Source organism: Polypterus senegalus, chromosome 8 (assembly GCF_016835505.1).
Source record: "Polypterus senegalus isolate Bchr_013 chromosome 8, ASM1683550v1, whole genome shotgun sequence".
In the NCBI taxonomy this organism is placed as follows: Eukaryota; Metazoa; Chordata; class Cladistia; order Polypteriformes; family Polypteridae; genus Polypterus; species Polypterus senegalus.
This window is the reverse complement of record NC_053161.1, coordinates 22,137,551-22,155,635: the sequence shown is the minus strand read 5'-3', so window position 1 is coordinate 22,155,635 and position 18,085 is coordinate 22,137,551. Positions and strand designations below refer to the sequence as shown.

At 35.0% G+C, this 18,085-nt stretch overlaps 1 protein-coding gene across 1 annotated transcript in view; it reads right to left on the bottom strand.

Moving 5' to 3' along the window:
• lrig3 (leucine-rich repeats and immunoglobulin-like domains 3) overlaps positions 1 to 15,267 on the bottom strand; it is a 37,301-nt gene extending 22,034 nt beyond the window's left edge. The window contains exons 1-3 of the mRNA XM_039760863.1: positions 14,776 to 15,267; positions 7,958 to 8,029; positions 7,002 to 7,076 (exon numbers count right to left, since the gene is read on the bottom strand). Coding sequence (XP_039616797.1) covers positions 7,002 to 7,076; positions 7,958 to 8,029; positions 14,776 to 14,978 — 350 coding nt within the window. The 5' untranslated portion in view covers positions 14,979 to 15,267. The remainder of the gene's footprint in view (positions 1 to 7,001; positions 7,077 to 7,957; positions 8,030 to 14,775) is intronic.
• Between the last annotated feature and the right edge of the window lie 2,818 nt (positions 15,268 to 18,085).

Genomic DNA, 18,085 nt, shown 5'->3' with positions numbered 1-18,085 from the left:
TGCTTGAATTAGACTTGTAGTTGAAAAGGTTGTGGGCTGATTTGTTTTGTTTTATGGAAGGATCACATGTACTACACCATTGGTGCTTTTAATGAGTAAATAAGTAAAAAAAAAACATACTGAGCTTCAAACCATAAGACTACAGTTACAGTTTCCACCCCCATCTGCCAATTATAACAATGCATGCAAAAAATGGTATCAAATTCTGATCTGGTAAACCAAATTGTGTAATTCCGCCTACCAAAAAATAAATAGTAACAAGAACAAATTATTCATTAGAACAATAGGAGAAAAGAATGAAAAAAAGAAAATGAAAAAGAAAGACTTAATCTTTCAAGTTGCTCCAAATCATCTCACTTGCTCCTCAACTTACAAACATTCAACTTGTACCCAACACCACCCCCAGCAATCCATACCCAGGCAAATGTGTACTCAATGCCAACAAAATGATCCTTCTTCTCAGTGTTTTTAGCCAAAGTACATGGTGCAGTTTGGAGTTTTCATTTACTATCTCTTTTTCTTTGCTCTTCAGGCCCAACAAACTAAGTATTGTTTATTTGACTAGAGACACATCAAATTTGTTCAAGTAATTTTCTGGTAAATTAGATTATTATGGGGAATTACTGTGCATAATATTTTAGAAGGACACTCTGAGACCATAGAGGAGGATGGCTAGAGAGCAAAAAAAAAAAAAAATCAGAAAGATCAGTACTTGTCTTACCCATTTGTTTAAACAATAGTTAGATATAATTGGTATTAATCAGTATTAAAGCAGCAATGATGCTTGCTACAAAACTATGAAAAGAAAGAAAACCCAAAAAACTAAGTAGTTTGCATGAAACAAATTACCTTTAGGCAAGTGGCATTCTATATCTCCTACTCATAATTTATATGTAACAGAGTTTAATCAAGTCATTGGAAGAATTGCTGAGTAACTTTAAAAGAATGCATACGTTTGTTATTCTTGCGGTGAAAAGAAAATAATAATAAAAAAATAGCAAATACTTTCTGAAAGCTGGGCTGTGTTACCCTCAGCACCTGGATGATCTGTCACTGTCTCATTTTCCACACGGTTGGTTAATAAACAAAGATCTGCCGTCAGAAACGGCAGTGTCTGTCACTTGGCACCTCCGCCCGCTGCCTTTCCTCACTTGAAAGGAGTTCTTTGAAACACAGTCTACACATGTTTAAGCACTTAAAAATGTGTGCTCAGATCACCTGAATTAATAACAGCAGTAAATTAGTTACATCAGCTGCCTTGCAGCCTGAAGAGGAACGCATAAGCATTATAACAAATGTACATGGCCTATTTGAATGTATTTATTTAGCAAATACCTTTTAATCCAAAATGACTTACAACTATTAAATGCATGAACCATTATGTGAAGGAAGCTTACAAGTACTCAAACAATATTTAAATAATAGAAGGTTTGTTACAATGTTTTCAGAAAACAATACATTATACATTAAAACTAGAACATATTAATTCTAATTGTTATAACTTTCTTAATTTCCCCCCATTCTATCAACTAGAACCACTTGTGCTGTATCATTCTCATAGTCTCCAAAAGCTTTAACACTTTGGTACTGCAATTTGGTTTGGTGGCATCCTTCAGTGGTTAACACGCGGACATCTCTTTTGTAATAAATGCATTATTTGGGCCTCCTTGTATTAGTAGAATGTATATAAAATATTTTTATTGAAATAGTAGATCAAAAAATTAGAGAAAGAAAATGATAATGAAATGTAGTGTCTATGCTCACACATATTACGTCAGACTAAAAATTTAACAGTCTTTTTGAAATGTTCTATGGTTACTAGCACAAACCCCACTTGAGTAAATCACAACTGAAACTATCCCCTGGCTTTGAAAGGCCTAGATGCAAAGTAGTTCTTATTCTCCACCTTCCCAATCTTCAGTCTGAGAATCATTAGCATGTCACACCTCCATGACTCTTGTGTCTCTGAATGCTACTTTAGACTTCAGTGTCCTTTTTTTCGCTATGATTCTATGTTGCACTGCACAATTAGAAAGTATCATGTCTTTCAAAAACAGACCACATTAGCTGTAAGTCTTCCTTAGAGCCTTTCACTACAGTTTTTCTTTACCTGCCTCCTGTCCACACTCATAATACATTTGTTTTAAACTCCTCTCAGTAGAAACAACAACTTGTATATACAGTATTCGGAAGCGTTCCAAGTCAAGCTAAGTCAACCCAATGACAAATGTGCCTCTTCCCTGATGCCACTTAGAAAGTGAGAGAATGGGGACACACAGAGAAAACAAAACTTAAAAACATGTCTACCCTCATTCATTGAGGTTCCATTACCAGTAAGCACAAAAAAAAAAAAGTTTTTTTTGTTCTTCAAATATTAAACACTGTGTGTTAATTTCAATACAACAATGGACAAATTCAAACTAATTTGACATATACATTACACAAGAAGGCATACAGTGTGCTTTCCTGAGAAACACATTACTGAGTAAGCTTTTTTCCATTCTCTTCTCACCCCCACTACCCTTTCTTATTTCTTTTTCTTACACGAGCTTCGTTTCCACAAAAACCACAAAGGTATTGAATGTCACTTAGCTCTTATTTAAACAGCCAGGCAGACACAGTGGCTGCTGCAGCTGACTTTGCTGACCTGGGCCTGAAGAAAAAACAAACCCCAATAAATCACCAGCTGTAGGTAATTGAGATGCGATCATTTTAATTAATTGAACAATTTCCCAGGAATTTATGGCATTAACTCTACAGACATCCAAAGTATTTATTTATATTTCTTTGCAGAGAGAAAGATTGAGAGAGATTTTTTTTTTTAATTCTGTTTACATTGAAAACTGGCAAGTTTCTACTTTCAAGGCATGGTTCGTCAATTCCTATGTGATGGATGAAAACTTTAGTAACTTTTTTTCTTGCTATTTTAAAATCAATAAGATTGACCCAGCCGATTATTAGAATGGCCAATAAATAGAAGCCACACAGTTGATTTCTTGGCAGTTTCAAATGCTCTTTAAAATATTTTACTCATAAGTTTTTTTTAAATGCAAACCAATTCCTGGATTTCATTAAAGGCGCCACAGCGCCTTAAAAGAAGTCATATGCTTGCATATGCTTGCATTTAGAAAACTCTGTTCTTTTTCCAATAGGAAATACCACACACACACTCAGCAAGCATAGTGCCAGCACTGGAAAATGGAGAAAGAATTGGAAAAAAAGGAATTTGCGATTTGTTTTTGGCACATAAACTTCAGACTCAACGTTGGAGACACCATGCATTTGCACGTCAAAAACAACTTTAGAAATATGACTGACTATGTTTAAGTGGATTTACTCAAGAGTCTCTTAATAACTGTAAAATGTGGAGAATTTACTTACAGAGAGGACAGAAAACCCAAACAGTTGAAGAAACTAAACAGCTTGAAGACAATTAGCTACAGAGAGATGGATCGGTCAAAACCTCCTGTTAAATAAATAAATACATCTCTGAGGAATGGATAAGCTTTTGTGGAGGAGTGTGTTATTGGCAGACCTTTGTCACCCCTTCCTCCAATTCAAAGTGCTTGTTTACACTTAATCATTGGTTTTACAGGAAGAACAATAATGCAAGAAAATTCCAAGCTCACACATGAAACAGAAAAAGGAAGTGTTAGCTAGAAATAGAGCGATACAATGATTAAAAATACATGCTGTATATAACTCCTGTCATCACTGAATATAAATAGTTGATGTACACAGTATAACAAACTTTAGTGCTGTAATCTAAGAGAAAAATGCCCCCTAGTTTGTGTACTACTTAATATAATCTGCTACAATAAAAATATCTCATGCACTTAAATGCATTTATTTTTTCTTAAGTGCTTATAAACATTTACTCTCTCCATGACTATATCTTTGATGGCTTAAAAACAACCAAAGAGACCTTTCAAGACTAAACTTGTATAAAACTGGTGATCACCTAAAAATCAAACATACTTAAGTCCCTACAATAAACAATACCAATAATATTGGCCATCAAAAGATAAAAAAAGTTCTGAATAACTAAACAAAAAACACATTTGTGTTTAAAGATAGATAAAGATAGAATGAAACTGCTATACTGATCAATAGATGCAATGAAGGCTCAGTGTACTGTTTGTTTGGGTAAATTTTGCAATAAAAGTTTAAATTGTAAAACAGGGAAAAATGCTATTCCATTACCTCATAACTTTAAGAGATTTTGTTAGAATCTCAAACCTGGTCTTTACTTGTGCGATGTTTGCATAATGGGTTTATGCGAATTTTTCCTGTGGTTTTCCTCCCACATCTCAAAGATTCTATAGCACAGACCTGTCAGGTATCACACTTGGTGCCTTCGGCTGTCCAAATGTATTGCCTTATAGACCATTTTGTTCCATATCCATCAGCGATCAAGATAGCCCCCCCGATTAGTGCAGCACTTGCTTGGGACTGGCATTGTAAAGTCTTGCAATGTGCATGCTCCAAAGAATGGCACTGCTTTCAGACAGTACAAAAGATTTGTGGTATTACTTGTCTTTGTGGGAACATGCTTTTGACACAATTTGCAGTGCACGCTACTCTACTTTTTGTTGGACTTTAAATAGCAAAAATATTTCCACACTACCAAATTCCTCGAACCCTTCTTTTCAGCAATATCCTCATGTTTTGAGCCTTGGGCTGTGTCCATTGGGGCATTTTCTGTGGTAATTTGGTTTTCATGAACATTTTCTGTCATCATTTTCTCTTTTATCTTGCTCCCACTCCTGATGTACTGGCGTGTGCTTAGCTGCTGCAGCCCAAACATCAACATGTGTGCTGCTGCCAGCTGCTACGCTACATGCATCAACCTAACCTGACATGGCTGCAACTCTGTTCCAGCCACATGATTGGTTTGGCTGGCACAGCACTATTTTCATTATCATTGGATTTTTGTGTTGTCTGTCAAAACATGGATGGAATTAGAACTACTGACGTCTATCGACAATTTCTTATATTTCTATTGATAAAAAGTTATGATGTGATAATTATCTTTATCGTTTTTATTATCCAGCCCTAAACAATGCCATGTCATTCAAAGAGTAATCAATCATATGATTGCCATAGAAATGTTTTCTCCTGGCATGTTGCTATCATAGTACTAGAAGAAAACATAAAAATACATCAACATGTGAAAAACTTTATTAATCTCATCTTGGTAAAAACCTAAATAATGCGTTTCTCATGCATTTTGTACTTTCATTACAATATCCAACTACAGATTGCTCTCTAGGCAGTCAAACTCCTCCTAAATCTTCTTTTCTGTAAATATCACAGTCTTTCAGCATGTGCACAAACACCTATAACTACAATGCATCAACATTAAACAACATTTACATAACACAAATACACAAGCTACATTAAGCACACAGAAAAACTGACAAATCTGTACATCTTAGAAGAAAATCAGGATTTAACCTACAACAGTAGCTTTTAGTAAGTAGTCTATTAACATTGGCTATATGCAGTAACTTAAACAGAATGTCATGAATTCCTTGAAAATTAATGTATAGGTCAAAAAGATGTATGATGAGCATCAAAACACAGACAGTGACATTCAGAAGATGCCAACTGCTATTCAAAAAATAGCTGATTTTTCAAACTTATTATTTACAATTCTAAGTGGACATCACCATTAGTCAAGCCATTGTGATACTGCAACCATACCTGCATCAGCATTATTTTACACTCAGGTTCAATATCCTAGAAAAATTTGACACAAGGTCTGGCTGTAACTCTGATAATCAAAGCAATAACACCAGTGGGAAAAATAAAAGTAGCAGCAGTCTTAAGCAGACAACTCCTTTAACAAAGTGATAAGCATGTAAAGCATGGAAGATAATAAAGTCTCAAACAATTGATTACGCATATCTTTGTTAACAGAGAAGAAACAACGTCATAGAATAGAATTCTTCTTTCTATGTGTGCAGTTTCATTTTTTCTAGTAAAAAATGAAACAGAATATACAGACATGGAGCAAAACTTGTTTAGATCACAGTGTTCAACCTCAGATACTCTTATGGCCACTGGTTTTTGTATTAACAAGTACTACATATTTATCAGAATTATATTTAGAATGTTAATTGGTTGCTTAATTAGATGGTTTACTGTGCACCTTATATGTGAAGTCAGGAAAGCAATACAGTGTGCACAGGAAGGTAATTAATAAAATAAAGGTATTTTTAGCATTCTGTCTCACTTCTTTTATCCTAATTTGCTTAACTGTGTAGTCTTTGTCTTAAATGTTTCAGAATGAACAATGAGTGGATCAAGTAATGTATTCAGCAAACCTGCAAAAACAGTGTCATTAACAGCTGAATAACATCAACTTTGTACCATTGTTTAAAAAAAGGAAAATCAGAAGAAAAGGAAGAATTTAAGAAAGGATACTACCTTCCCTAAAAACAAATATACTTACTATACAGATAGATTTCTTAAAATTATAAGCCTGTGCTAGTTGGAATTTTGACTTAAAGATTGAACACTTTCAGCAATAATCTGCAGATTCAGGAGGATCTGAGGACCAGAAGTTAAAATGTTGGGTTTAGAATCAGAAATTCCAATCATTTAGGATTTGAATTTCAAATTAATAAATTTGCATATAAAAAACAGTTATTGTCAAGAACAGAAACAGAAAAGACCACTGTTCAAGTCAGCCATTTTTTAAATGGAACTTTTCTTATAAACACAGCACATACTACTAAGACACAGTAATTTCTCTTTCATAATAAAGTAGAACTGATAAGGGTCCCTTCTTGAAGGGAAATGGATAGTTTTTAAAAAAAGTTATTTAGCTTTTGGCCACTGCTTTTTTTTTTTCCAGATTTGTCCCTCCAACTACTAAACTTGTGCTCTTAGACCAACAAGAAAAAAAAAATTCTGCATGTCTGTGGTGAGAAAGAAAAATCCTCTGTGAATTGAGAAGAAAGGACACACATCACATATAAGGTATGTTTACTTACAAAGATAGCAGTGTAAGGTTCTCCGATACTGGCCCCAGGTCTGGGATGAAGTCCAGGTTATTATTACTTAATTTTCTGAAAAGGAGAATAATACATAATTTACAAACATGAATGCACATACATATACATGTACTTGCATAAATACATACATACTACACATACAAAATGTTTATCCAAAATTAAATTTTTACAAATGTTAACAGTTCAGATACATAAAATCAAATTTACAAATTCTGAGTAATGCAACAGGCATTACAAATTTTAAAGAGCAACATATGCCCCTTACATAAGTTGTTGCTTTATTGTGTAGGATCACCTAAGTACTGCGAGTACAGACATAAACTTAATCTATGAAAAAACAACAGCCTAATGCACTGATGCACATTACTACACATATTGTATTCTAGAAATGATAGACAGGAGTCATAAACAAAGAAATAAGTAAATTAATCTTTTATTGGTATAAGCAAACAGAAGTTAACAAAAAACAAGACAAAAATATATCAAAATTTGAAGGACTGGTATATCAAAGTAATTCTTGGAATCCATTGTACAAGGTTTTTTTGATAAAACTTAAAGGTGGTTAACAATGAAATTAATAACATAACATATTAAGTGTTTCCTGGTGCAGAAGGCTGTAGATAAACTAAACTACATAACACTGTTGACTGAAATGGACATCCTGTGGTCCTTGAACATATTTAGGAAACACCACCTGATTAGAAGATCTATGTTTAGTTGAACTGCAAACTTTTTTGTATTGCTCTTCAGTACATAATATAGTACTCTAGAAGAACATTAAAATGTTGGTTCTAGTACAACTATTAACATTATTTAAAATAGCTATATACAGCATGTTATACATGCTCTACACTTTATAACCAATTTCTAGTATTTACACTAGAGAGAGAAACAAATATGTATAAATAAAAAAAGTCGCTCCCCATTCAACTTACAGTTCCTGCAGGTAATGGAGCTCACGGAAGGACTCAGCACTGATTGATTTCAATCGGTTCTGGCTCAGATCACTAAACAGAAGTAAAATAAATGGGAGAGGGATTAGTTGGTGTCTTCACTTTGTGTGGATAACGTCAAATTCTATAACTACTCAAAAATACCCAACATCAGTCTAAATATAAACTTTAGATACAATTTAAACAGACCAAAACAATTTGTACCAGTAAATAACTGGAGGCTGAGTCACCCCACTAAAGCAAATAACAGAGTTGCTCACAATTAAAAGACAGGCTAGGTATTTTATAAAAAAAAAAAAAAGAGAGAAAACTCCCACAAAAGCTCCTAACAGACCTCATTGAAAACCTGAATTCTTAATTAAAACACTCTTATTTGAAATGTACTGCCAAATAGTGCACCACAAAGAGGCCAACATGAACAGATATGTTCTAAGGAAGGGTGGAATTAACAAACTTGGCAATACTGTCCAACAATAAATAAGTGCCAATTTAATCACTCTGGAGGGAGATATTCATTACTCTGTAAACTCACTTTCATTTATGAGAGAGACCTACACTTTTGTTAATGAACTAATTCTGCTTTTTTTTCTATTGTCAGCATGGACTGTGACCTGTTAACTACAAGAACTTAAATGCACATGTACTGATATGTTGTTAAAAAACAAAAAAAAAAAAACGACTAGTACTAAATTCCTGAAATTGGAAGATAGATAAATCAAGATTTGCCAGATTAGGGATGTGTGTTTGGTTTGTTTCATCTTAGTGTATCTGAACAAAATAAAAATATATCTCAGTTAACAAGAAACAATGATAAGCGTTCTTTTCTTTTTTTCAGTACATGTAACTTTATATGGGATCTTGGCTGAGGTAAACTTTATACTGTGCTTATCTTTCAAGGCTTAATGTGATTTGCTTATCCCTCCTGTTATCTTTTTTCTAACACTTTGATTTTTTTTTCCTTTTTCCTCAGTAAGATACACATTTGAACATTATGAATTTTCAAAAGTACTTGCTGTTGATCAGTTCTTTGAGAATGATCTGCCTTTTGTGAACTGAAAACAAAGGAAGGAGGAAATGGCTGATACCTGCAAGACAGCTTTACCATCATATAGCATTGCCTTGGCTAAAAGAACATTCACAAAAAGCACACTGAAGACAACACATAGTTTATACTCATAACAAGTTACCAACAGCATCAGCTTTATATGCTGTTTAAGTCCAGAAATATAACTTTTTGCTAGAACTGCTTTTTCTTTTTTTGTACTACTATTTTTTCCTAGATATACTGCTAAAATTTTCTATGCTGCACACATACAGAAAGTCAAGCTTTCTGTTTCAAATGCAAATCTAACAACAGCTTTTTAATCAGTACCCTTAGGGTCTTTACAGCTGCTTATTCAGCAGAAATGCAGAGGGAAAGGGAGCTGGGAAACAAAGGGCTGCACTGTTACTACTAAGACAGATCCAAAAAGTGATTCAAACTGGTGTTTTATATGGCATGTTACATGGATGCAAGCCAGAAAATGGCAAATGAAACAGTGGCAGGTTGATGTAGAAAGATTAGTAATTTCTACACTGCATCATCTTGTCACCAAAACAAATTAACATTAAACTAACTTAGTATTTACAAACTTGGACTATACGAACATTAAAATCCACAGTCAGGATTTTTTATTTTAAAAAGAAAACTGCATTTTATCGACTTCAAGAGAACATTTCTTTCTTCAATGTATGACTTTACACAATATAGCGGACGGTGAATTAAAAAAAAAAAAAAATCTTAAGTGCCTACACTGTACTCACTAATGGCAGCATTAAAATGGTATAATGTAATATATGAGTCAATAACTACCAACAGAATTTAACAGTCCATTCTTAAATACTTTACAATAGGACACACTTTGTAAGAAGCTACATTAGGATTAAATCAATTTTCCTAAAAAAGGAGCTGTTGAATTTGTATAGAGGGGTGCCAGTAGGTGGTAGGTGATTTGCAAATGACTTACTGATATGCTGGTTACAAAAAAACATTAGCAATCAACATGAAAAAGACTTACATTAAAAGACAAATGCCACACATATAAATAGGAGCTGGGTCAACCCCCCACTCCTCCTGCAACAATGTGAAAACTCCTGAATCATTTTAACTACACAGTTTGCTTGAATTTGATTTTTTTTTTTTTATCTTTCAAAATCTGAAACCTACAAATATTACACAGTACCACACATTTATAAACAGTTTATCTAAAAAATTATTGATTTAATGTTGCTGAAATTGAATAGTCTTGTTAAAATACTTAATTGAATACTTTGTGAAACTTGCCAAGTATGGGATGCATCTCAGTAATGATGTACAGTACTATATTTTCAACCTGCTTGTACACTATATTCTAATCTTTATTTTCCTCCCGATTTTACTTACTTTCTAAACACTCACAGAGTATCTGTTTCTTTATTCTAAACACTGATCCTATCTCCAGACCAAGTTTAATTATGTGAGTTCACAAAATTGATATATTAATAGATGGCGAATATACCAAGCCTTTATTGAGATACATGTGAAGCATGTAATAAATATCTTGTCAAGCCTTAGAACCTTAGGAGTAATAATAATTCTTTGCATTTATATTGCACTTTTCTCACTACTCAAAGCACAGGTTAAGGGCCTTGCTCAAGGGCCCAACAGAGTATACTTAAAGATACAGCTGGCTTGATAGATTTAAAACACAATACTGTATACATACCTACACAAAAATATCCATAGTCCTGCCACATAAACATATAAGGAACATACAGCCTTCCAAAGAACTTACACAATTCAATTTTATTTATTGATATGCCCAAGTACACTTTTAAAAAATAAAGCTTACAGAGTGGTTATTCAGAGTGATGCCATTGGGGAGCCATTTTTGATTCCCAAAAGAGCCATCCACATTAAACCTCCAAAAAGAAATCTTTACTTATTTAGAAACATAACAAGCTCCATAAATAACGAATAGATATTCGTTAATAATAATAATAATGAATAGATAATAGTAAGATTTTTTAAAATACCAATGGGTCACTGACTTTATAAGGACTCTTACTTCATACGAGAATACCAGCAAAATTCAGGTTTTCTTAATCTGTCAGTATCCTGTTAGGTTATCTACTATAAATTAATGATTCCTGTTTTTTTCCACATATTAGGGCCATTTTCAAAACCCAAGGAACTGTAGAGAACCATTCCCAGAATTAAATGGCTCTTTGTCCAATAATGGTTCAATGAGGATCCAAACAACTAGGTAAAGTGCCATTTCCAAGACCAGTATTTTTAAAAACTGTAAATATGACAACTTTTGCAATGCAACTAAGCAGACTGGAGTTATTAGGGTGGTGTCAGTGAAAACCCAACTAAACAAACTTAAACAGCTTTTATTCACAAGCACCATAGGTTTACAATGTTAAATTATACTTTTGGACATTTGCTTCACTTTTTTTAACCTTTGACAGTTCTTATTTGCCACTCAGTATTCTTTTAGATTAAACATCCCCAATCCTAAATTTTACTAGATGCCCTGCTAAACTGTATGATGGGTGCAATCCAAAAAGAACCACAGGTAAAAAATATGGGAAAAGACGTATTGGTGGACTAACCCCACAGCCACTATGATGAACATTTTAGCATGACAAATAACCAGAAGAAACTTGCCTTCTGAGAGTTTCCACACACACCTGAGTAAATATGACTTGGGATTCAGATTTCTACTTGGAAAAGTGTCTTATTTGCATTATACTTTGTTTTTCTTAACAGATGCATACAGCCCTGACATGCTCCATACTCATTTGATAGTCAGATAACTCCACATAGTGCACAGTCACCTTTTTCAAACAGGGAAGAATTTGTAATAAGGCCTAATATTTGTAGACTCTGCTGGCCTTAAGCATGTCGAGTGCGGCGTCTCTGCTCAGTGGACCCTGGGGCCTCAGGTCACTCTGGGCCTCTTGATGAAGGCGAGATTTTATTACTCTCAATTACCCCTTGACCTCAGCTTTTCCATTGTAAACAAACAGCCAGACACACCAGGGCTCTTGGAAAAAATGAAAGAAAACTGGGCTACCTCCGCCCAGATCTCCAAAAAAAAAAAAAGGCATTTGGTGTGGCAACTGATGATCGTTCCAGAATGGAGGTTCAATTTCACATCTGGCAAGCAAAGTTAGCTACTCCCAATAATTTAAAAGGTTTTTTTTTTTGTTTTTTTTTTAATATACTGTTTATTTGCATGTTGTTACACGGGCCTATGGTAGCATATGTGGCTACTTTAAAGGTATATTCTGGTAATTAAAACATTACTATTTCAGTGTGGTAGCACAGAGGTTAAACAATACACTTCAGAACTTCTTGAGACTGAATCTTTGCCGATAGCAAACTGTGTACAATTTACACGTTATCCCCATATCTACAGAAGCTCTTCCACATTCCTAATCCGTCCGCGTTAGGTTTATACGACTGAGGGCGAGTACGTAAACATGCCCTGCAATAGCCTGGCGCCTAGTCCATCATCGATCCTCCATGACCCTAGTGAAATTTGAATATGGATGAATGTATTGTTCTGCTGAGCGTTTTATGACAGTAATAAGAAAACTCCAAAGTAACTCAAGACATGGATACACTAAGAATTTGGCCAGGATAAAATAAATAACAATGATAAAACACACATAACAATAGCATAAAGGACAGTGCCAAGAAATGCGATTGAAAAACCATCGCCCGCGGACTGGAATCCCCGCAGCCCCCGCACATTCAGCGTTTGTCACAAATAAAGCAATAAAACCCAAAGGCGAAAAGGTTAGCGCTTTGTAAGCGAATCGCCATCCTCATTGTGAATTCATACAAGACGGGCACCCTACGGACATCCAAAAGTTAAGCCCATATGTTGTCAATACAGCCATTCACATCTCATGAATAAGACGGCGTGACCTCCTCGAGAGGCTCTGGCGCGGAATTAGCCGTAGCTAATTGAAAGTCGTCCTGCTCGGGGCCAAATCACTAGCACAGTACGCCTTTAACCAACTTTTAACAGATGATGTGACAGCAAAACTACGCGCCCAGGAGAAAACCGCTTTTACTCCGGGCCTAAGTGATACAAGGCTGAGGTGAGATGAAAAATATTCTTGAAACAAACCCCGTTCAGCTTCAGGAATTGTATACGACTGTGCTCTGCTGCCCCTTTTCAAAAGGAAACAAGATCGGCCTCGGCTTTCATAATCACACACATTGATGGGTTGTCAGACATTAAAATTTATCAGGACGTCATTATTAGTCAATCTTTACTCCATATAGCGCCTTTCAAGAGCATATTCTCCTGTGTTCATATATGCAACACTATCTAGCTTGTTTTCTTGCCTAGCATAATTAACCTAGTAGGTATGTATAAAATAAAAAGATACCACTCACTTGTTTCTCAGATTACTTTATATAGTACATTTGATTACAGTCAATTCTACGAGCACTAGACATGAAAAACTACAGACAAATTGTATGTCAAGCCTACTAAAACAAGTACAATTTCTGGAACATTACTGACAAATGCTTGAATCATTGTCGTGTTTTATATACTGGTTATATTATAAGGTGGTCCAGATCGTCTGGATGACTTTTATTTATGCGGGGACGATTCCAGTTCGGCGCGAAGACGATTCTTCATGTCGTCATTTCGCACACATCTCGGTGGTTCAGGATTTTTCAGTGATTTTCTATGTAATAAACTTAAGTTATAGCGTAATGAAAATTGCAGAATTACATCTGCACCACCCTATAGAGAGTCACTTAGCCTCCGAAGCCGCAGACGCTAAGGATATGCGGACAGCATCGAACTAAAGGTAAGACCTATACCTGGAAGGGATGCCGGGCAAGTGCATGCGTTGTCACTCTCTCAAATCTCTAATTTCAATTACTTATTTTAAAAAAGCCGAGTGCCCGGCAATAATTTTGGACCCCGGCATAAACTTCATCACGAAAGCACATTCAGCCATATCGTTTACATCAGGACACGACATGGCGAACATCGAACTGTACAGAGACATGGGAAGAGCGTGCAAACTCAACACTGACGTTCGAACCTGATCTCTTGACTACAATGTAAAGTTCATATTTTCTGTGGACAGAATAGCTGGACCATGCACTTTGTTTAACGGGAGTATTCCTTTTACAAAACGAATAAATGCAAAGAAACATAAAGTACTGTCAATAGGAACCAAAATCTTGAAACGACAAATAGGTGGATAACTTATAGTATATCCTGGGCGTACATTATTTTAGAAAAACAAATTAAACTGATGTACTGCATTATCTTGATCTACCTTGACTGAAATATTGGCCTTTATTTAGCTAATCTAATCGCCATTTACAATAAACACCAACGTATTGATTCTCTTTAAAAACTTGAACTCAATTAATATAGTATATTAATTATATTCGAATATATCAATTTCTCATTAGCCTTTCCCTGATTGTACATACTAAAGCAAAAAAATCTAATCTTAAAAATAATTTTGTAAAGTAATGCACTTATCAAAGTGAAAGAGGCGCGCCGTGGACGGCCCATCTTGCGGATTCTACTAAACTTACTTAAAAGAAACAAGGCACCCCCTCACTTCTTCCATGAATCAGTTTTAGTTAACAACTATTAAAATGAAAAATTATCCTAAAGTGTGTTCTGTACTGGTAATTTAAAGCGGTCAGAAAAGTTAGTGCATTAGCGTTTAAAGTGTCTTGGGGCCAACACTTGAAATCCCAACATGCGAGTAAATACACTTACAGTTGCACGATCCATCCCGGGAGCTGTTCGGGTACTTTTTCCAGCTTCCTCCGGCTACAGTCCATTAGATCCCCAACACAGGAGCATGGGGACGGACAAAATCGCGATTTCCCATAAATCCCGAAAGAATATTCCAATTCCGAAAACAGCAGTATGAGGATGGAAATCCGTGCAGGAATAAACGACTGCCTCACAGCAGACATTTTTGGAAGCCACTTAAAATCCACTACCCTTTGAACGTCTCGATCCTTTCACTCCCACACGAAAATCAAAATCCCAGAAGAAAAAAAGTCCCAATCCGAGGACACGGCGAGCAACTGAATGAAGGTCTAATAATATGATTCCATCCGATTCTTAGTAGCAAAGTTATGCAAAGTCTTCATAAAGAACAACACACTACAAGACACACGAAGACCACCCCGCATTCCTAGTTGAAAACTTTTCTTTACTTCGTTACCACCGCCACAGTTTAGTAGCGAGCTCCCTACTGCGACAACTTCATTGGACCAACTCACCAGGGCACGTGACACAAGTCCGCCGATTCTGAGAATGGCGCTCTTTTGCATGGGAAATGTAGTCTAAACAAGTTAGTTTGTACAATCGTGCTCAAAGTGACAGAAACAGAACGACTATGAATAGTTTTAGTAACAAGAAAATAAGTTGAACGAGTTACTTTATTACATGTACGTATAAATTTGACAATATTTACATTCAATTAATTAGCGACCAGCCCAGTTCTAGCCCCCAAATTTGCGACCACTGCTCCCAGATGTGATTCCGACACTCCCTAAGCCTAATCATACAGTTGGATTGATCGTGTTGCGCAAATGGATGACTATGTTGGCAACTGTAAGCATAGCTGTCCGATACAGCTAACGGAAAAAGACTATAAAAGCAACGTTTTTTGGCGGGGTATTCAATTCTTTGTTATATGCGTTTAAAAAAAGTTTTAAAAAGTTTCGTGCATTTTCTAAATCCATCCGTTATCCGATCGATAATCTGGCAGCTTCAGACACAAAGCAAAACCATCCATAGACTAAACCAAGATACTTGTCAGAGTTCTTACAATTAATAAAATTACAATATTCAGATATTAAGGCAATCACGTAAATATTTTAAAAAGTGTATGTACTGGACATCTTTGTGTAAACGTAAAAGACTATGCACAGCCTTGTACAGATTTGCGACTTGTCTCCTGTAGCTGTGGCATTCAGTAAGCAATAATAATAATAATAATATAATAAAACGTACATACACAATTTAAAAATTAGTATTACCCCAATTCCCAAATTCGAAAAGATGTATTAGGGTGGGTGCATGTGTGAGACGTAAAAAAATAATCTGAATAATTTAGAGAATGTAAACAACCGTTGTTCATATTGTATATTTAACATTTTAAATGCGTATTCACTTACTTCATGTGTTTTTGTATGTCATTTTTTTTTAAACGGATGGACTGCAGTTTTGTAAATCCAGGTATATTAGATTATTACTCTACTACAAATCCCAGCATGCACCAGTAAATCCAACAGTGCTGCGGTTTTGGAACGTGTGAAGTGATGACTCTTATCTGAAGTGTTTCTGAAGGCTACAGATAAAAACCGCACTTGTTGGCTTGCAGCTGTTGAAACAGCACTGAATTGTACAAGCTAGTCAACGGGTTAGCCGAGTTGAATTCTTTCTTAAAAAAGCAATGCAAAATTCTTCTTCAAGACTGCAGATATTTGTATGCAACAACAGTTTCCGTGTTATCATAATAATCAGCAGAATTATGTCCTACATGTTAATAAGTTATTTACAGACCAATCAACTAACTTCATCTTGAATGTATTTGGCGAAGCCTTTAACCGATGTCCTATTATAACTCTTTTTGCATATTTAAATAATAATTAAGTACACATCCTGCAGATCTTGTGTGCCAGTCTTTTAGAATTGCACGCAGACGATTCCACTTAGGCCGTAATTATGATGGCTGTTTTTTATGATTCAAGACCTAAGCCATGGAAACCTAATTATGCATAACTCAAGAATTCGGATTGCGAGCAGCAAAAACAGATGAACTCTCCCAGCAAGCTTCGCCTGAGGCAGAAATAGTTTAACTTTTGTAGCTTTCACCCAAGTGCAGAACACCTCCTCTTCCTATTTCTCCTTTTCATTACAAATGAAAATTGCACATCCTGCAGTAATTTCCATTTAGAAACAATTAAGCGTCTCCCAGGCATGTCCTACTCTCATGAATCTGAATGTAGCCAGGCACTGTTTTTCATCAAAATGTACAGCACCACACTGTATGTCTCAAAGTTTGTCATGCACTAGTTAGCTCTTCAGCAAATATATGATAGATAGATAGATAGATAGATAGATAGATAGATAGATAGATAGATAGATACTTTATTAATCCCAAGGGGAAATTCACATATTTCAGCAGCAGTATACTGATACAAAAAAAAAATAATAATTAAATTAAAGAGTAATAAAAATGCATGTAAAAACAGACAGTAACTTTGAATAATGTTAGCATTTACTCCCCCGGGTGGAACTGAAGAGTCGCATAGCGTGGGGGATGGATAGATAGATAGATAGATAGATAGATAGATAGATAGATAGATAGATAGATAGATAGATAGATAGATAGATAGATATTTATTTAAGCTTTGACAAAACACTGTAAGTGTAAATAGCCAGTTTTGTCATTTGTAATAGATATAAAATTTCAAATCAATTAGGTAAACTTTATACATATTATTATTAGAATTAAATGGTTATTTTTACACCACTTACCTTAAGATTACTTAAATATTAGAAACAAATTTGTTTTGTGCAATATAATACAAAAGTGATTTTCAATAAAGTGCAGATTATGTAAGAGTTATTGCATTCAGTGTAAAACAGCCAACTGTCTGACACATTATCTTAAGATTAAGATTGTGCTTTGTATTGCACTATTGATAAATGTGACGATTTGTGTCATTGACAGGTTTACTAGGAATCCCAAAGATATGCATACTAGGTTGATTGGTGATCCTAAACTGACCCTGTATTGCTAGTGAAACCCATAAAGTTTGACAAAGAAGGAATATATATATATATATATATATATATATATATATATATATATATATATATATATATATATATATATATATATTAACTATACCAGTGTTTCCCAGCCTCAGTCCTGTAGTCCCACTGTGGCTGCAGGTTTTTGTTCCAGCCAGATTCCTAATCAGTGACAACACCTGATAACACTGATATCATTTAATTTACTGGCATTATTTTTCTTTTATTCTACATTCAGAAAAGCACAGCA